The 21,556-nt window shown below is 44.5% G+C and overlaps 1 protein-coding gene across 1 annotated transcript in view; it reads left to right on the forward strand.

Moving 5' to 3' along the window:
• Positions 1–514: 514 nt before the first annotated feature.
• Positions 515–21,556, forward strand: part of LOC143973922 (fructose-1,6-bisphosphatase 1-like) — a 35,494-nt gene continuing 14,452 nt past the window's right edge. Inside the window, exon 1 of the mRNA XM_077474819.1 lies at positions 515–763. Coding sequence (XP_077330945.1) covers positions 594–763 — 170 coding nt within the window. The 5' untranslated portion in view covers positions 515–593. The remainder of the gene's footprint in view (positions 764–21,556) is intronic.

Raw genomic sequence — 21,556 nt, forward strand, 5'->3', positions numbered from 1 at the left:
CAGCACAAGACCAATCACATGGATGGATGAAGCCTGCCAGGACCAATGAAGGGGTATGTATTACTTTATCCCTACACCCCAAGACTGAACCCTTGCAGAGCAGGGGTGCATGGGGTGCCCTGTATTGATTGCACAAAGGCTGACCAGTGTAGACCTCTATGGATGGATTATCATCCATGCTGTATAAGTATTGGTATAATCAGTGAGAAGATAAGCCTTGCACAAGCAATCCAGATGTGTGGAGTGAAGAAAGCTCCTTTCACTGTTCCTGTTTGCCTCATCAGAGGACTTTAGTCTCCTGGGCAGAGTTAGATGAGGGGGATGGGAAGCACAACATTACACCAACATTTCCTCTTCCACCCTTTGGGCTGAACTGTACAAATCAGCAGAAGAAAGTGAAAAGTTTGGCGTTTGTGAGCAGTGATTGGCTGAGAGTTTGTCAGTGCCACACCCACATCCCTTCCCCTCCAGTGACTGTACCATGTGGGAGGGGGGAGTGTCTCCTCTTATAAGAGTGTCACTGTCCGGAATCTGTGCTGACCTGGCCATTCACTTACCTGTCTCCTCTGTGTGCACTCACCGCTCCTTCCACCATGACGGACCAAGCACCCTTTGACACCAATGTCATCACCATGACCCGATTCATCATGGAGGAGGGCATCAAAGCCAAAGGGACGGGAGAGATGACCCAGCTCCTCAATTCCCTCTGCACTGCCATCAAAGCCATCTCTTCTGCTGTGCGCAAAGCTGGCCTGGCCAACCTGTGAGTATTGTCACCCTGTGCCATCACTGTGCGTCCCTATAGGTGGGCATTGCCACCTATAGAACATCCGTGCACCCCTCCAAGTAGTTATTGCAACCTGTAGGACATCTGTGCATTCCATACAGGTGGGTACTGTCACTTACAGGACATCTGTGCATCCTATATAGATGGGGACTGTCACTTACAGGGCATCTGTGCATCCTATATAGGTGGGTACTGTCACTTGCAGGACATCTGTGCACCCTTTTTAGGTGGGTACTGTCACAGGACATCTGTGCACCCTTTTTAGGTGGGCACTGTCACTTACAGGACATCTGTGCATCCTTTTAGGTGGGTACTGTCACTTACAGGACATCTGTGCATCCCTCTTAGTGGGAATTGTCACATGTAGGACAACTGTGCATCTATATTTGTGAATGTTGTCACCTTACCCATAATGGCGGCGGCAGCACCCGACAGCTGATGGAAACATTGGCTGCGGTGCTGACATCATGGGACTCCAGGACGCAAAGTGTCCTATTGTTAAAAGCCAGCGGCTGCAGTATGTGTAGCTGCTGGCTTTGAATAATGTTTTTTGGGGCGGAACACCGCGTAAGATGCAACTTTGCATCTCTTGAAGCGTCACCTATAGGACAACTGTGCATACCTCTAAGTGAGTAGTGTCACCTGTAGGGTGTCGGTGCTCCCCTTTTGGTGAGTATTGGCACTTGTATATCATCTGGCATCTCTACAGGTGAGTATGGTCATCTATGCATGCCTGTAGGTGGGTATGGTCACCTATAGGGCACCTGTGCATTTTTAGAAGTAGATATTAACACCCCTAGGGCTTCTGTGCACCCTGATTGAGTATTGTCACCTGTAGGGCATCTGTATACCCCTATTGGTGAGGATTGTCACCTGTAGGGCATCTGTGCTACCCTAGAGATAAGTATTGTCACCTATAGGGGATATGTACATACCTGTAGATGGGCATTATTGCCAATAGGGCATCCATGTGTCCTTATTGGTGAGTATTGTCACCTATAGGGCATTTTGAATCCCTATAGGCCAGTGATGGTGAACCTTGGCACCCCAGATGTTTTGGAACTACATTTCCATTGATGCTCATGCACTCTTCAGTGTAGTGGAGCATCATGGGAAATGTAGTTCCAAAACATCTGGGATGCCTAGGTTCGCCATCTCTGCTATAAGTTGTCATTGAGCATTTGTGCATTCCATATGGGGCTGATTGTCACCGATTGGGTATCCCTATAGGTGAATATTGCCACCTATAGGGATTCTATGAATCTCTCTAGGTGGGTATTGTCACCTATAGGGCATCTGTGCACTCTTATAGGTGGCTGAGCATTGTCACCTATAAGGCACCTGTGCACCCTACAGGTGGGTATTGTTACCTAATAGAGCATCTGTGTATCCCTTTAAGTAATTATTGTCAACAATAAGGCATCCCTACAGTTGGTCATTGGCACCCAAAGGTCATTTGTGCATCCATATTGGTGCTTATTGTCACCTATAAGGCATCTGTGCACCCCTACAGGTGGACGATGTTCTCTATAGAGCATCTGTGCATCCCTGTAAGTGAATATTGCCAACTATAGGGCATCCGTACATCCCTATTTGTGCTTATTGTCACCTACACATCATTTGTGCAACCCTTAAGGTGGGCATTTTTACGTATAGGTCATCTGTACACCTCTCTAGGTGAATAATGTCACTTATAGGACATCTGGGCACCCATAGAGTAATTCTAGATGTCACACAATGACCATGGCTTGGAAAAAACATTAGAGGACAGCTCGGTTCTGAAGAGTTCTACCTAACTCTTTCATTACTAGCAGCTCTCTGGTGCCTGCATAAAAGCAACTCCTTTATCTCTGTGGTGCCCAGGCATATTCACTCCTTATATAACCAGAGGCTTCCCAGAGTCCTGTTAACCCTGTAATCACTGGTGGTTTGACAAGTTTTAGCCATATACTGTATGACAATCAGCAGTTCTCCTGTGCTTGTTTATCCTAACCCTCTTCCTGTTAGCAGCAGTGTACCAGCCTCCGGGTATATTAACCTTTCACATGAGCAACCAATCCCCTACACTGTTGTCTGTTAACCCCTTCATCACAAAGCTGTCTCCCACCTTAGAAGCCAATATGCCTGTGGGCTGAGATAACAATGTGACAGTACTTTAAAGGGACCGGGCAGGATGTCTTCTGGAAATGTTCTGGTTTTATGTAATGACTAATGAGCGCTACAGCACTACAGTCATGGGCAAACGTTTTTGAGAAGGACAAAAGTATTAATTTTCACAAAGTCTGCTGCTTCAGTGTTTTTAGGTCTTTTTATCAGATGTTACTATGGTATACTGAAGTATAATTACACGCATTTCATAAGTGTCAAAGGAAAAATATGGGTGGCCACTGCAAAACGATATCAATGGGTATAAGTGTTAAAACAAGGGTTGTACCATCATCCAAGACTTGATGAGATAAAGGGTTTTGGAGGCCTGGTCCCCAGCCTGGGCACCAGGCCCCCAAAGCCCTTTATCTCATAAGTGTCAAAGGCTTTTATTGACAATTACATTACATTTTTGCAAAGAGTCACTATTTGCAGTGTTGACCCTTCTTTTTTCAAGACCTGCAATTCACCCTGGCATGCTGTCAATCAACTTCTGGTCCACATCCTGACTGATGGCAGCCCATTCTAGCACAATCAGTGCTTGTAGTTTGTCAGAATTTGTGGGGTTTTCTTGTTCACCCGCCTCTTGAGGATTGACCACAAGTTCTCAATGGGAGTAAGGTCTGGGGAGTTTCCTGGCCGTGGACCCAAAATTACGATGTTTTGTTCCCCAAGCCACTTAGTTATCACTTTTGCCTCATGGCAAGGTGCTCCATCATGCTGGAAAAGGTATTGTTCCTCCCCAAACTGTTCTTGGATGGTTGGAAGAAGTTGCTCTCGGAGGATGTTTTTGTACCATTCTTTATTCATGGCTGTGTTCTTAGACAAAATTGTGAGTGAGCTTGGCTGAGAAACAACCCCACACAGGGTGCTTTAGTGTTGGCATGCCACAGGACTGATGGTAGGGCTCGCCTTTTCTTCTCTGGACAAGGTTTTTTCCAGATGCCCTAAACAATCGGAAAGGGGATTCATCAGAGGAAAATAACTTTACCCCAGTCCTCAGCAGTCCAATCGCTGTACCTTTTTGCAGAATATCACTCTGTCCTTATGTCTTTCCTGCAGAGAAGTAGCATCTTTGCTGCCCTTCTTAACGCCAGGCCATCTTCCAAAAGTCTTCGCCTCACTATGCATGTAGATGTACTCAAACCTTCCCGAGCATGCTCTGCACTGGTGGTGCCCTGATCCCGCAGCTGAATCAACAGTAGGAGACGTTCTTGGCACTTGCTGGACTTTATTGGGCGTCCTGAAGCCTTCTTCACAAGCAGTGAAAATAGTTTTTTATGGGATTAAGTTCATTTTCATGGCAAAGAGGGACTTTCCAATTAATTGCAATTCATCTGATCACTCTTCATAACATTCTGGAGTATATTATTATTATTATTCAGGATTTATATAGTGCCAACAGTTTGCGCAGCGCTTTACAATATGAGGGCAGACAGTACACTTACAATACAAATCAATACAGGAGGGATCAGAGGGCCCTGCTCGTTAGAGCTTACACTCTAGTATATGCAAATTGCCATCATTAAAACTGAGGCAGCAGACTTTAAAATTAATATTTGTGACATTCTCAAAGCTTTTGGCCGTGGCTGTACTTATTGTGGCTTCCAGTGGTCCCTTGGAGTACAGATTGGCAATAGAAATGAATAAGCCAGCCAGACCTTATGGAGGAAAATGTGGGAGTAACTGCAAAAGTGCCTACTGCCCTTCCAAGCTATGCATCCTCATCAGACCCTTCAGTTTATATGAGTACCATCACCCCAAAGCGAAAACCATTTCTCATAGGAGATATGAAAATTCATGACCATTTTTAACATTAAGCACACGCCTTCCACCCAGCAGAACTATTTCTTATACCTTACACAATAATACATGTAAATCTGCCAATAGCTTTCCAGTTTACCTAAGTAGCATCATCCCCAAGAGGAGCCAAGTCCTATAGGGAATACCAATGTTTTTGGTCAGCTTTAAACTAGCAGATAGATCTTGTTTGCTTTTCTAAAAATATGCTGTTTATAGAGCTCAATAGCTCAAGATACATACAACAGAAAGATCAGAGGAGAAACCCATCCTCTCTCCTTCCTGCCTGAACAGACTGAAAATAGCTTCTGCTGTGCTCCCCTATTAGAGAACCCATAACGCTCTCAGCATGCCATGGGCGCGCCACTTTTTTTTCAAAATGAAAATTGTATATAAATAGAAAAAAAGAAATAAAAGACGTAAATAAAATTGATCTAAAACCATTTTAGTTTCCCTTTAACCCCTTTTATCACAATGCTATCAACTATCACATGGATATAACTCATGAACATTAGCTGCAACCAATTGAAACTTATGACATTACTATTACCTATTTATTTAAATACTTTGCTTTTCTGTATAGTACCATCTGTATACTTTTCTTTATTTGATGTTTTATAATTGGGAGATATTTATGGGTGTCTGGGGTAGTGGCAGGTAGTTTGGATGCATTTTTGTGGTTTTGAATATGATTTGAAGGAATGTGGCCACCTTTTGGAGGTTGCTCTGGAAAAGTGTTGATAGGTTTGCAGGCAGTATAGTAGATTGTCAAGGAACAAAAATATATTTTGTTGAGGCAGGAGGTATTATTACAGTCTTTAACCTCGCCATAAAGTTCGCTATTTGTGGGAAAAGTTATCCTTTGGATGGGGGTGCAAAAAACTGGGTGGGCTGCAGTGGTCTTGGTGGGTTTGCAGAGAGTATATTGGGGTACTCCGGTTCCAATACAGTAGTTTCACATCATAGCAAAGGCCACATGGAACAGAGACGGCAACAAAAACCTGACAGAGGATCTAGCCCTTCTATCTGAAAAGAAGGAAGCATTGGATAGAGTTTTATGGAAAACCTTTTCCATTAATGTTACTTGTCAGAGTGCCCAGCTGACATGTCAGACAATGTGGACTATTGGACACAGGGCCACAAAAAAGGCTGAGCAGTAGAGCTGGCTGTACTGCCTTATTGCTGACACTTGTTGATCTCCCTGCAGTGCATCTCTGGCTGTGCTGCAGGCGGATTGATCCTTGGATCTGCACCCCCTTCTACCTGTTATTGGGGGCCCCCCTGTGTGCCCCTTTGCCTCACAGTGCTGCTACATTCCCTCCTCTCCTCCCCCTCCATCAAGAGGGGATCGGTTTCAGGATAGAGAGCATGGGGAACAGTAGATATGTTATATTTACTGGCCCCTTCCTTTCTTGAATGAACACAGTGAGTGATCGTTCCTGTGTCTATTCATCACCAAAGCATAGTAAACAATGTGTACTATGGTTCAGTTTGTGTGTGAACAGGAAGTCGCTCAGCACAGAACACTTCCCATTCATTCACTGCCCAGTGCAGTTGAGGCTGCAGAGAAAGGACCTGATGAATCTATGTCCCAAGGCCCTTTCTCTGTGAGACATCAGGGATCTGTTTAGACCTCTTATGTTTCACCAATGGCTCCCCTAAAGGGCAGTTAAAAAAATGTACAAAAATAAAATAACATTCTAAAACAAAATGTAAAAAAATAAAATGGAAAAGGACTTGTTCAAACATGCTTTGCTCTCTGAAGAGCAGGCAGCATTTGGATCACTCTTCAGAGAGCAGTTGACAGCAATATGCCTCCTCACCCTGCACTGCTATTCAATTGAATAGGTCTTGATCGATGAGGGTATAATGTCTGCCATGGCTGCAAAGCATATCATTGCAACTGTGACATTTTAGCAAAAATATAATGTGCCATTTTCTAAGGGGGGGGGGGGGGGGGGGTTTGATCTGTCAGGTACTGTTCGGAGCCCTGTGATTTTTAACAGCAGCCTGATTGGACACCCAGCCAAAGCATATGCAGGTGTGCCAGGACATGTTACTTACTATCTGCAGACATGTAGTATTTGGAAATGAATACATAAGCCATTGAATGGGGTGTGACTGCAAATGTCATTTGTTGCAGAGCATTGACAATTCAGAAATGCGTTTTTGTTGCACGTCCTTCTGTACAATACACTGCTTGTTGGTCCTTATGAATCGTCTGTTTCTAAGAATAAGAGGTTTTGGTAGGTTGGGGGTCTGTTGTAATTCATTCCATATCTAGTGAGAATCCTATGACCTCCGTCATTGCCCCATCTGATCTTACTTCATGTAGAAGGGTGGCTGTGGTGCAACACAGTATACAGTTGTGGAACAGGTATTACTAAATGCTTTTGTGCAACAAACTTCAGTAAACATAATTGGAGGTCGACCGATATATCAGCCGATATTTGGCGGTTTTTAATTAATCGGCATCGGCCGATTGTGCCGATTTTATCTTCAGCGCGACTTGCAAATGACTTCTGTAAGCAGGGATGGACTGACCATCGGGACTACCGGGAGATTCCCGGTGGGCCGATGGCCAGTGTGGGCCAGTTTCAGCCGCATCTGCGGTCTACCCGTCAACCGCTGACAGCTGGCACCTGATGGGTAGATCGAGATGCATGCAGAGTTGCGCAGGAAGCATCTGTTTGTAGTAAGTTTTCTCTCCTGTCACGCAGCGCTGCTCGCTCCCCGGTGGCCCCTCCTCTCTTCTCGTCTATCCCCATTGGCTTGTGACATCATCTGGGATAGACAAGAAGAGAGGAGGGGCCGCCGGGGCAGCGCTACGTGACACGAGAGAAAACTTACTACATACAAATGCTTCCTGCACTACTCCGCATGCTGGCTAGTAAGATCCCCTGATGTGCCCTGATGTGCCAATGCCATGTACCCTGATGTGCTATGTGCCATGTGGCCTGATGTGCCCCATGCCCTGATATGCCCTGATGTCCTATGTCCTGATGTACCCTGTACCCTGGTGTGCTGTGCCCTGATGTACCGTACCCTGATGTGTTGTGCCCTGGGCTGGTCTGTATGAAGTCCAGGGCCACATTTTTGTCCCAGTCCAGCTGAATGCAAGTTGCCTGAAGACTGTTTTTGTGAAATATATATATATATATATTCTAAATTATACATACAAGTGAACTGATTGGAGGTTTGTTTTGTTTAATAAATGTTTAAATGTAATACATTTACTGTATCACTTATTACTTAACCACTTTCAGACCGGACCATTTTGCTGGTAAATGACCAGAGGTCTTTTTACACTTTGGCACTGCGCTGCTTTAACTGGTAATTGCGCGGTCATGCAATGTTGTACCCAAACAAAATTTGCGTCCTTTTCTTCCCACAAATAGAGCTTTCTTTTGATGGTATTTGATTGCCTCTGCGATTTTTATTTTTTGCGATATAAACGTAAAAAGACCGCAAATTTTGAAAAAAAATGATATTTTCTACTTTTTGTTATTAGAAAAATCCAATAAACTCAATTTTAGTCATACATTTAGGACAAAATGTATTCAGCCACATGTCTTTGGTAAAAAAAAAGTCAATAATTGTATATTTATTGGTTTGCGCAAAAGTTGTCACATCTACAAACTAAGGTACGTTTTCTGGAATTTACGCAGCTTTTAGTTTACGACTGCCTATCTCATTTCTTGAGGTGCTAAAATGACAGGGCAGTACAAAACCCCCCCAAATGACCCCATTTTGGAAAGTAGACCCCCTAAGGAAATTGATAAGAGGCATGTTGAGCCCATTGAATATTTTATTTTTTTGCCTCAAGCGATTGAATAATGACAAAAAAAAAATTTTTTTTTTTTTTTTACACAAAGTTGTCACTAAATGATATATTGCTCACACATGCTATGGGCGTATGTGAAATGACACCCCAAAATAAATTCTGCTGCTTCTCCTGAGTACGGGGATACCACATATGTGGGACTTTTTGGGAGCCTAGCCGCGTACAGGGCCCCGAAAACCAAGCACCGCCTTCAGGCTTTCTAAGGGCGTCAATTTTTGATTTCACGCCTCACTACCTATTACAGTTTTGAAGGCCATAAAATGCCAAGATGGCACAAAACCCCCACAAATGACCCCATTTTAGAAAGTAGACACCCCAAGCTATTTGCTGAGAGGCATGTTGAGTCCATGGAATATTTTATATTTTGCCACAAGTTGCGGGAAAATTACAAACTTTTTTTTTTTTTTTTTTTTTTTCACAAAGTTGTCACTAAATGATATATTGCTCATGCATGCCATGGGCATATGTGAAATGACACCCCAAAATAAATTCTGCTGCTTCTCCTGAGTACGGGGATACCACATATGTGGGACTTTTTGGGAGCCTAGCCGCGTACGGGGCCCCGAAAACCAAGCACCGCCTTCAGGCTTTCTAAGGGCGTAATTTTTTGAGTTCACTTCTCACTACCTATTACAGTTTTGAAGGCCATAAAATGCCAAGATGGCACAAAACCCCCACAAATGACCCCATTTTAGAAAGTAGACACCCCAAGCTATTTGCTGAGAGGCATGTTGAGTCCATGGAATATTTTATATTTTGCCACAAGTTGCGGGAAAATTACAAACTTTTTTTTTTTTTCACAAAGTTGTCACTAAATGATATATTGCTCACGCATGCCATGGGCATATGTGAAATGACACCCCAAAATAAATTCTGCTGCTTCTCCTGAGTACGGGGATACCACATATGTGGGACTTTTTGGGAGCCTAGCCGCGTACGGGGCCCCAAAAACCAAGCACCGCCTTCAGGCTTTCTAAGGGCGTTACAGTTTTGAAGGCCATAAAATGCCAAGATGGCACAAACCCCCCCCCCCCAAATGACCCCATTTTAGAAAGTAGACACCCCTAAATTTAGGGGTACACTAGTGAGACTAGGTAATAAATGGCGGGTGCCCTGAAACTATAAAAAAATAACTAACCAACCAGCGTCACCTGTAACAGTTATATGGTGATCACTGGTGAAAGGGTTAACTAGGGGGCAATCAGGGGGCTTTATGCGGTAGTATATGGGGGTCCCTAGCGCTATAAAAAGCTGCGGCGAACCTAAATACCTACCTGCCTAACTAGCGTCACCTGTGACACTAATACGGCGATCAGAAAAATGATCGCTTATTAGGCTGGGTTCACACTGGAGCGATGCGGAAACGCCGCGAATCCGCGGCGGGTTCCCGCATCGCATGCCTCCCGGCGGCAGTTCACACTGCCCTATGCGAACTGCTGGGAGTGTCAGTGAAATGTTACTGACACCCCCAGATCAGTTCGCATATCGCAGTGCGATCTGCAAACTCGGATCGCATGGTGTGAACACCCATGCGATCCGATTCTGCTGCGGGCCAAAAAAAGGGTCCCGTGCGAATTTGCGGCGGGTGCGGCGGGTGTGGCGGGTGCGGCGGGTGCGGCGAATGGCTGAACTCGAATCGCACAGAGATCGGATGTGATTTGCACTGCAGTGCGGTGCGAATCACATTCGTTCTCATAAACCGCTGCAATGTGAACCCAGCCTTAGTGACACTGGCGACGGGGGGTGATCACGGGGTTAAACCTTTATTGGGGGGGTTAGGGGGGTACATTAGAACTAAAGGGGGCTAACCCTAACTGCCCTAACAGTTATTACAGTCACAAATGACACCAATGCAAAAAAAAAAAAAAAAAAAAAAAAAATGACATTGGTGTCACTGTGACTGGGGGGCAGGGGTAATTGGGGGGGTGATCGGGGGGTAAAGGGGGGGTGTGAGTGTGCCTGGCATGTTCTACTGTGTGTGGGATGTGTTGGTGCAACTCACTGATCCGCTCTCCTCCGTGTCGGAACGAAAAATACCGACACGGAGGAGAGAATACATCACTTCCTCTCCTGTGTTTACATTACAGGAGAGGAAGTGATGTCACCGGGGATTTCCATTCGTCGGGAGCGATCGCGAGGGGGTGGCCATGAATGAATGGCCGTCCCCTCGTCCGGGATCGCTCCCGAACGAAAACCGACCGCCGCAGGCACCGGGCGGGGGCCCGATCGGGCCCCCGACCCGCGGGAGGCAAAGGACGTACATATATGTGCTTATGCCTGCCCGTGCCATTCTGATGACGTTCATCGGCGTGAGGCGGTCGGCAAGTGGTTAAAGAGGAGGGCCGTTTAAAAAAAAAAAAAGTCAGCAGCTGCAAACACTGCAGCTGCTGACTTAATAAGCACACTTACCTGTCCAGGGCGCCCGCGATGTCGGCCGCCTGAGGCCGACCTGTCCCTCGGCTCACGGGTCCTGGCGCCGCCATTCCTTCTGAGGGAAACAGGCAGTGGAGCCTTACGGCTTCACTGCCCGTTTCCTACTGCGCATTGGCGAGTCGAATGGGACGCGCTGTGTTCTGGAACACACAGTTCCCAGAACACAGCGCGACCCATTACCCAGAAGACAACGCGACGAGGAGAGAAGACCAGAAGATCTCCGCGGAGGAGGAAGAGGAAGATTAGGATTATGTGCCTAGCAACAGGCATTTCTGGTAAGTAAAAAAAAAATATATTTTTTTTTTTTTTTCATTTTTAATATTTTTTTTTTCAGGGTGGCCCTCCACTTTAAGGCTGCTTTCACACTGGAGCGGGCAGGCATTGATGGTAAAACACTGCTAGTTTTAGCAGTGCTATTCAGCTGCTAGCCGGGCACTTATAATCCAGCTAGCGGCATGAAGCGCGGCTGCCAAATCGCATTGCAGGCTCTTCGGCTGCGGTGCCCATTCATATCAATGGGCAGGAGTGGTGGAGGAGCGGTATACACCACTCCAAAGATGCTGCTTGCAGGACTTTTTTTGAACATCCTGCCAGCATATTGCCTCAGTGTGAAAGCACTCGGGTTGTCACACAGACTGCAGGGGTTTTGCAGGCACTTTACAGGCGCTATTTTTAGCCCAAAAGCGCCTGAAAAACGCTGCAGTGGGAAAGGTGTCTGACTGTTCGATTTTATGAGATGAAGGGGGGGAAAAAAAAATAAAAAATCAGCCTAACATATCGGCATCATATACCGGCCATCGGCTGCTGCAATTTCTAAAAATCGGCATTGGCCAGAGAAAAACCCATATCGGTCGACCTCTAAACATAATTCATTTAAAGTGGTTGTAAACCCTTAGGCCGCGTACACACGCGCGGACTGTTCGCCCAAACAGTGTTTGGGCGGACAGTCCGCTCGTGTGTGGGCTTTCAGCGGACAGTTTCAGCGGACAGTTTGACGAACAAGGTTTTTCGGAAATTCCGTAAAACTGTCCGCTGAAACCTTGTTTGAGCGAACAGTCCGCCCGTGTGTAGGCTTGTTCGTCAAACTAAGTTCCGCGCATGCTCAGAAAGGATTTACACGCCGAAAGTTATAATGCAGTGTATAGGACGTCGTATTTTTCGTCCCGTCGTACGTGCCGTTCACGTCATCGCGCACGGTTTCAGCAAACTGTTCGTTCGTCGTGTGTGGCCATGTCCGTCCATGCTAATTTTGAGCGGACTGTTTGCCGAAACTGTTTGACGGACAAAGTTGGGCGAACAGTCCCCGCGTGTGTACGCGGCCTCACAAACCACTTTGACCTACAGGTAAGCCTAGATTAAGGCTTACCTGTAGGTCCAAGAAATATCTCCTAAACCTATATGGTTTAGGAGATATTTGCCCGAAGACAGGCACCGCTGTCTACGGCGCATGCGCTGTAGACAGCGGCGCACTGAGCGCGGCATTTCCAACAACGGAGCTGCCGCGCGTGTCAGCTTCCGTGGGCATGCGCGGGAGTGACGTCATCGCGGCTCCGCCGAATGACAGCGGCGGAGCTGCGAGACCCCACCGAAAAGATGGATGCGCCGGACTACAGGGGACAGCGGTGACATCGCTGGCTCCTGTGTCAGGTAAGTGACACATAATGGGCTACTATGCGATGCATAGTAGTCCATTATGCTTTGCCTTTGCAGGGAATGAAAGAGGAAGTAAACCCATCAGAGTTTACTTCCTCTTTAAAGTGGTTGCAAAGCTCAGGCATGAAATATGAACAAAGCATATCCCTCTATAGTGTGTATTTGTCTCAGTTAGGAGAACTGGTGTCATTTTTGTCTGCTGCTTCATTTCTCTTCTATCAGCACTAGTAACTTCTGACAAGTTTTCTTGATGCCTAGAGAAAAAAGGTGACAGGGGAGGTATCTCCAGTTGTTTGACAACCTCAGTTCTGTTCCTGTGTGTGTGTGTGTGTGTGTGTGTGTGTGTGTGGGGGGGGGGGGGGTGTCTCTTCCTTCCAATTAGCTCTCAGAGCTCTCTTCACTGAGTGTAACTTCAGCTCTCCACCCCCTTTTTTTTTTACTCAAAACGTTATAAATTCTGGACTTTGAATGGATGTAGAGAAGAGTATATACAGATAAACAGGTACAACTTATGTAGGAGGGTTTGTTTCATCTCTGTGTATCACCTGAGACCAGTCACTTCACGCATGTACGGGTTTACCACCACTTTCCAATACAAACTTCCTATGCATTCAAGTTTAAAAATCACTGTACAGCTTTAAAAAAAAGTTTTCTAAATGCCACGCCATGGATGGCTTCTCCCAAGCCTGCGATAAAAAAAACTTGTAATATGAGTGAATTTCCCTATCCAGCCTAAATGCCAGGATGTGCCATACATATGGCACTGCAGCAATGAGCGCGCTGCTGGGTTCAGAACATTTGCATATATGTGTTTTGTTTTTTGTTTTTTCCCTCTGTTGCAGCCGTGGCTGAGCTCAGCGTTGTATGATAAACAGCAAGAAAATGCACTGCACGTGAATGGATTTTGAACCTGGCAGAACACTAGCCTCCATCCACACTTGTGCGACTTGTCATGCAACTTTGGACACCTAGGTCGCATAAAAAAGTTGTTCCTCATGTTTTTCAATGATAACCATTCATATATGTGCAACTTCAAAGTTCATGCACTATGTTGGCCCGAACTTCATGCAACTTGAGGGCCAGTGGCAGTGCATCCATTAGGGGCGCCGCCCCCTCTATCCACGCCACCCCCTATATGTATAATGGATAGATTCATGCATAACGGGCAGCTATCCCCAATTCATACATCCAGCCCCTTTCAGGACGCCGGGCGCCTGAATTACAGCGGCTCTAATCAGGTTTTTTTTTTTTTAACACCTGATTAGAGACATAGGCTCTAATGGGCTTCAGAATAGGATGGGCTCATGGTGCAGAGCATTGCGCCATGAGCCCACCCAGGTGTTATAACATTGATCCTCCATCCTGACAATCAGAGACAGATCAATTGGCCGAAAATAGAAGACTCCCGATAGGCCACCGAGGAGGAGGGAGGAAACGGAAGCTGCTGCTGCCGTGATGACCATGTACAAGCAATGGCACTAAACCGAGCTTTGCTTACTATCAGGCCACTTATACCTTCTGTAGGGGGTGATATCAAGAGCCTGTGAATGGTAGAGGAATTTATATTACACTAAAATAATTTCATTATTTCTAGAATGGAAAAATCCCCATATAAGCAGATCAATTCTGTCTTTGGATGTAGAAGAGGGAATTAAGGACCCATTCACACTAGAAACTGCATATCTACGTTTTTTCCTTGCACAGATACATGCATATGATGTGCGTTTTACATTGCTGTGCGTTTTTCTATCTGCATTTGTCCTGTGAGGTCACATCCTTCTTTCTTTCCCTGGGCTTCTGTGTGCACTGTGAAGCATTGCAGTGCATTTGCGTGCCTTTTTTTGCGTGTTTGCTGTGCGGAAAAATGCAGAATGCTCAACTTTTTTTTTTTTTTTTTTTACTGCACTGCGGTAATGTGAACTATGCCCATAGGATTACCTTGATTTTGGGCTGTCTATGCAGTTTGAATGCAGTCCAAAATGCATCCAACTACTGGCAACTGCATCCCACTGTGTTAGGCATGAAAAGGCTGGTTCACACCAGATGCAGTCCAGTGCATTTTTATTCTGCATCATGAACGCATGGACGCTTTTTAACATGGATTCAAATGGCCCTAGTTTACACCAGTACAGTGCGTTCCAGTGTAGTTGACAAAAGTAGAACAAGCTGCAATTTTTCTCTATAGAACGTATGTGGAATGCAGCAAAAATGCACTGAAACGCATTAGTTATGCAGTGAAATGCACATGTCCTTATTTGAGATGAAGAAAAAAGGAGGGGAACAAAATGACCCGTAACACTTCAAAAACGCATCATAAACACACTGAAATGCATAAAAAATGCAGCAAAATTGCACATGCAGAATGCAGAAATTGTGGTGTGTACCTGCCCTAAAATGCTACATGTGGACCACTGACAACACCGGCCTAGTACCATGGCGAGTCCTGTTATTCCAGTGACTTGTTTAAGAACTCACAGATCAATTCCCATCTGTCACCCTTGGGAAAGTATCTTCCCTCCTATAGGCAGCCTTAAATTGATATTAAATATATTAAATGTTAACGCTTTCTGCCATTTAGGCCTGGTTCACACTGATGCGGTGCAAGAACAGCATGTGATTTGGGAAAATCGCACCACATACTCACCAAAATACATGACCCTTTTTTTTGTCGCACCCATGTGATCTGATTCTGCACTGCATACGCACCAAAATACATGACCCTTTTTTTCGCACTCATGCGATCTGATTCTGCACTGCATACGCACCAAAATACATGACCTTTTTTGTGGCACCCATGCGATCTGATTCTGTAAATCACACTACATTTTGCAACGCAATTTTGGGGTGCCATTAACTTAATATACACACCTGCAGCTGTTTGCATGAACGGGGTGCAATTTTAATGTGGTGTGGGAAACGCACAGAAATCGCAAATTCCGCACCTCATCAGAGAACCGGGCCTTAGGCTCCATTCACACTCGCCGTTTTGGGATCTCAGGCAGAATCACAGTGATTCTGCCCTGGATATCAAAATGCACTAAAACCGCAAAATGCAGGTTCAGGTGTCATTATTTTCAATGCCATCTAGAACGCGGTGCGTTTGTGCCGCGACTGTTGCGTGGGAATTGCGGCAAATCGCATTTCGTGAAGCTTGTTGTCCAAAAGAAGCTCCTGGTCCTTTTTTTGAGTGGCAAGCTTCACATGATGCAATTTGCCATTATTGCCTCACGACAAATCAGATGACAATTGCGGCAAAACCGCACCGCGTTTAAAAAAGGATGCCACCTAAACCTGCGTTTTACGATTCTTTTTTTGTTTATTTTGAGATTGTGGGCAGAATCGCAGTGTTTCTGCTCAAGATCCCAAAACGGCAAGTGTGAATGGAGGCTAAGGCTGGCCATACACGGTTAGAAAATTAATAGAAAAAGATGTCGGTTTTCTGAAGATCTGTCGAACGTGCATGTGATAACACCGTCATTGTATTGATATACAGTATCTCACAAAAGTAAGTACACCCATCACATTTTTGTAAATATTTTCTTCTAACTTTTCATGTGACAACACTGAAGAAATTACACTTTTGTAAAGCAGTGAGTGTACAGCTTGTATAACAGTGTACATTTGTGTCCCCTCAACACACAACTCAACACACATCCATTAATGTCTAAACCGCTGGCAACAAAAGTGAGTACACCCCTAAGTGAAAATGTCCAAATTGGATCCAAAATGTCAATATTGTGGCCACCACATTTTGCTTTGCAAGTACTGTTGGTTGACAGTGTTAAATACATTTTTCTGTGCTCAGCATTTGCCCACTCGGGTGTGTATGGCGTGTTATTTCCCACACGTATGCTGCCATGGAGAATTTCCTAGCAAATACTTTGCATAATTTTCCTTTCTTGATAGACTCCATGGCAGCAGGAGTCCCATCCCAATGTCTGGAGTAGGCTAGTTACTGAACACGGCCCTTGGCCCGGAGCAAAGATTTATGGGAGAAGGGTCCTATAGGGTAGTTATGGAGGCGGGGCTAACCCACACATATGCTGCCATGGAGTCTATCAGGAAAGGAAAATTACGGTAAGTATTTGATAGGAAATTTTCAGTTTATTTGCAAAATTTTCTGATAGAAACTAACGTTTTACAAAAAGGTTCGGTATTTTTTTTAATAAAAAATGCAGTGGCAATCAAATACCATCAAAAGAAAGCTCTATTTGTGTGAAAAAAACGAACAATTTAATTTGGGTACAGTGTAGTATGATCCATACTAGACAAAATAAGAGGTTAGATTTATTGGAGTTTTTGTCATAACAGCCATTACTGCCCTGAATGCCCCCACTGACGTTCTTTGTGGCGTAGATGTTTACATTTCATAGAACTATACACACTTCCCCTTTATTCCCCCCTCCCCCTCTTTTCCTTGTCCAGAAGTACTAGAACTTTTTCCAGGTTGCGTGAGTTTCGATTGCACACTGTGCCACCTAAGGCCCCTTTCTGATCCGCCCCGTGATGATCCGCTCGCTCAGCGGGGATCGCTCCATTGTCCCCGCTGAGCCGGCTGCGGACAGGGCGGTCTCCGCACACTGTGCAGGGACCGTCCTGTCAGCTCTCCGCTCTCCTCTATGGGGGATCGGATGAGCACGGCCCGTCTGTCCGTGTTCATCCGATCCGCTCTGCAGACGGATAGAAAAATAGGATTTTCCTCCGTCTGCAGAATCGGACAATAGCGGAGACGGACGATATCGGGTGTCTGAGGATGTTCATCCGCAGACACCCGCTATCCCATAGGGATGAATGGATGTCCGTATTTCATCCGCAAACGGATGGATGAAATACGGACATACTGTCCGCATGTGTGAAAGGGGCCTAAAGGCCATACCCCCAATTTTTTGAGATGGGAATGAGGGACACCTATTATCAAAGGTATGTAGGTATAGGACACACACCCCGCCACGCCCCCTTAAAGGAGCATTATACAAACAAAAATGATTGGTTAAACCCAAAAGTGCTTTTTCTATCTACTATTCCTTTATATTGGCTCTTGTAATTTACGGATGCAGCCATTTAGAATTTGGATGAAAGGTTTAGCACTGAGAAACACTTTTTGATAGATAAAAAGTGCATTTTATATACAAAAAAAAAAAATATATATATATATATATATATATATATATATATTATGTGTATATATATATGTATATATGGACAAATGAGGAGGGACATTGCTCCAAATCAGGGACAGTCCCTTGAAATCAGGGACAGTTGGGTAAAAGCCTTTATCATATTCCTACTATGGACAAAGTACAGGTTTAAATGTACATACAGCTCTGTGTGCAAGGTGACACGTTTCACTGTGTTTTCACATGCGTTGTGCCGTGGTGCTGAAAGGTCCTGTTCTATTGACTTGCAAGGCGGTGCATAAGAAAATCAGAAAGCAGGATGTTTTTCTAACATACAGCACTGCAACATGATAGTTGCAAGAAGTTATTTTTTATTTGTCCATGCATTTTAATTGGAAAGGCAAAATCTTATATTTTATTTTTTTTTAAATCATGGATAGAGTAAATGAGGGTTATTATAACCCCTTTTTTCTTTTTTTTTTCTTTTTTTAGCCATCTGAGTTAGATTGTAGAGATTTTACTTCACTTCCTGTCCCATAACCAGTCAGAAAAAATCTCTCCAAAGTGAGGGAATCACTGGTTGTCACCAGAACTAGTGTCCCCATTGGACGATTTCCCCTCTATTACTGTTCTGGGGGAACCCAAAATTTGAGATTTTCTTTTATTCTCACTTTCAGTGGTAATGGGACAATAGAGAGGGGGAATCTTCCTAACAGGGACATTGCCTGTAATAAAAAAAAAATAAAAAAAAAACCTGATAGATCCCTCTCCACTCTCCAAAACGAAAAAAAGTTTTGTCTTTATATATTCTTTAATCACTTGCTACCCAGGCCAATTCTGACACTTCGCTCCTACATGTAAAAATCATAATTTTTTTGCTAGAATGTGTGGGCGCGACCTACGTTGCATTGGATTCAGCATGCGGGGGACGGGGCGCTTTCCTTTTTTTTTTTTTTTTTTTTTTTTTTTATTGTTTGTTTTACTTTTATTTTTCTATTTTACTCAGAACCCCCAAACATTATATATGTTTTTTTTAGCAGAGACCCTGGGGAATAAAATGGTGGCCATTGCAACTTTTTATCTTGCACAGTATTTGCGCAGTCATTTTTCAGACCTATTTAAGAAAAAAAAAAACAGTTTCATGCATTAAAGAAACAAAACAGTAAAGTTAGCCCAATTTTTTGCATAATGTAAAAGATGATGTTATGCTGGGTAAATAGATACCTAACATGTTATACTTTGAAATTGCGCACACTCGTGGAATGGCTCCAAACTTCGGTACTTAAAAATCCCCATAGGTGACGCTAGAATTCTTGCTTTTACTTGTTTGCGGCGATACCTCACATGTGTGGTTTGAATGCCATTTACATATGTGGGCGCAACCTACGTATGCATTCGATTCAGCACGCGGGGACGGGGGCGCTTTACATTTTCTTCTCTTTTTTTTATATTGTTTATTTTACTTTTATTTTTCTATGTTTATCACTTTTATTCCTATTACAAGGAATGTAAACATCCCTTGTAATAGGAATAGTGACTCTTTACAAAGAGATCTGGGGTCAATAGGTGCCCACATCTCACCTCTAGGCTGAGAAACCTGAAAAAAAAATCCTGGCTTCCCAGCCGAGGTGGTGGCATTTTTTCAAATACAGAGGCCTGGCGTGACGTCATAACATCGTGCCTGGCCTCCAAAAGATCATAGAGACGTCTGGGGGCCATCTGGCCGGCCAGATTCTCTATGGTAAACTTCTGGCATGAACTGGTTCCTTATCCCGCTCTCCGATCATATGGGCCAGCCGGGAGAAACACAAGAAGGGGCGGCAGGAGAGGGGGGAGTCCCCTCCCACTGCATGCAAGACCAATCAAGTGGCTGAACCGCCGCTAGTATTGTTCTTACAGTGCAGAGAATCGCCGACTCTAAAAGAAGATATCTGAATGATGCCTGTAAGTGCGGGCATGGGGGCACCCATGCAGGGGGCGCTCCCGAGTCCTGCTGCTGCGTCCATTGACACAGACAGCGGGGCTCAGCCCAATTCCCCCCCCCCACTTCCGTATCACTGGATTTGATTGATTTTAATCTATCCAATGAGGACCCAAGACAGCGGCTATAAAGATTGGGTTCAGCGCAGAAGGTTAGAATGCATTACGTTAAAAAAAAACACAAGACAACTCCTTTAAATTAGGCAAAACTTTATTTTTATTTATTTTTTCATTTTGGATAGTGTAACAGTTTTCAACCCCTGTCAGCTTTTTGCCATCTGTGCCCATTGGGGAGACTTCTCTTTACTTCCTGTCCTATAGCCAAAACAGGAAGTGAGTGGAAATCCCTTCAACGAGAGGGAATCCCTGGCTGTCACCAGGATCACCAGAACTAGTACCCCCATTGGAAGACTATTCTGTTACTGTTCGGGTGACAACTCAATTTGGGATTTTCTTTCACACTGGAGCGGTGCGCTGCCAGGACGATAAAAAAAGTCCTGCTAGCAGCATCTTTGGAGCAGTGAAGGAGCAGTATATAGACTGCTCCTGCCAATTGAAATCAATGGGGCAGAGCGGCTATACTGCCGGCAAAGTACTGCTGCAGCAGCGCTTTGCCGTGGTTTTAACCCTTTCTCGACCGCTAGCAGGGGGTAAGACTGCCCCGGTAGCGGGCAAATACCGCGGCTAAAATGACGGTAAAGCAGCACTAAAAATAGCGCAGTTTTACCGCCGACGCCGCTCCCGCCCCAGTTTGAAAGGGTCCTAAGTTATATGTTAAATATCAGTATCACATGTTGCCTCTATCAGAGAGCCTGTTGAAAACCTACAAGACTCTACAACCAGCAACATAACATTTTCTAGAGAATGACTGTCTTCTCCATAGCAACAGTGTTAGTCAGTTGGGAGTTAATTGGGTTGAATTACTAAGAGTAGAGCTTTCTTACTTTCTAAGTGAATTGCAGCAAAAATTCACTTTGCAAAAATTGCCAAATCATGTGCAAATTAAATAATAAAAAACAGTATTTTTGTTTGCATGTGATTAGATGATTTATCATTCATTAAGCTAAGTGACATTTCTGTATGGAAAGTTAGGCTGGCTATAGGTGAAGCGATTTTTCTTGCCTGCTACCTGAGAATTTCTCTCGATTCCCCCATCAACACACACAGTGTTCTGTTCTACAGTTGAACACAGGGATTATTATATCAATTATAACAGCCACTAGCAATAATTGCATGTACAATCCGGCAGGCTGGTTGTACCCAAGTTGATCAATCAATTAACTTGGGTACATTCAGCCTGCCCATACATGGCTCAAATTTCAGCTGGTCCCTGCTGAACTGGCCGACATTTGAACCATCTATGGCCGGCTTGAGTTTTTCACTACTTAGTGGATGAGGAGAAGTTGTGATGAATTATCCCATTGTGTGCGAGCAAAAATACATTATTTTTTTTTTTTCTTTATAAATTTCCCTTGCACACAATTGGGTGTTTATATGGAAGGAGAATTTTAGTTTTTACCTTATTAACCAAATTAGTTAAAGTGTTACTAAACTCGCAAAAGTAAAATCAGTCCGTATATGCATTAAACTTGCAGGCATATGTAATTAGCGGACCTCCAGCTGTTGCAGAACTACAAGTCCCATGAGGCCTAGCAATACTCTGACAGCCACAAACATGACACCCAGAGGCAGAGCATGATGGGACTTGTAGTTTTGCAACAGCTGGAGGTCCGCTAATTGCATATCCCTGTATTAAAGCATGCTTGTTATACTCACTGTGAAACCTAAGCCTCTGCA

Source organism: Lithobates pipiens, unplaced genomic scaffold, assembly GCF_037356315.1.
Source record: "Lithobates pipiens isolate NorthernLeopardFrog02 unplaced genomic scaffold, aLitPip1_a1.2 Scaffold_13, whole genome shotgun sequence".
In the NCBI taxonomy this organism is placed as follows: Eukaryota; Metazoa; Chordata; class Amphibia; order Anura; family Ranidae; genus Lithobates; species Lithobates pipiens.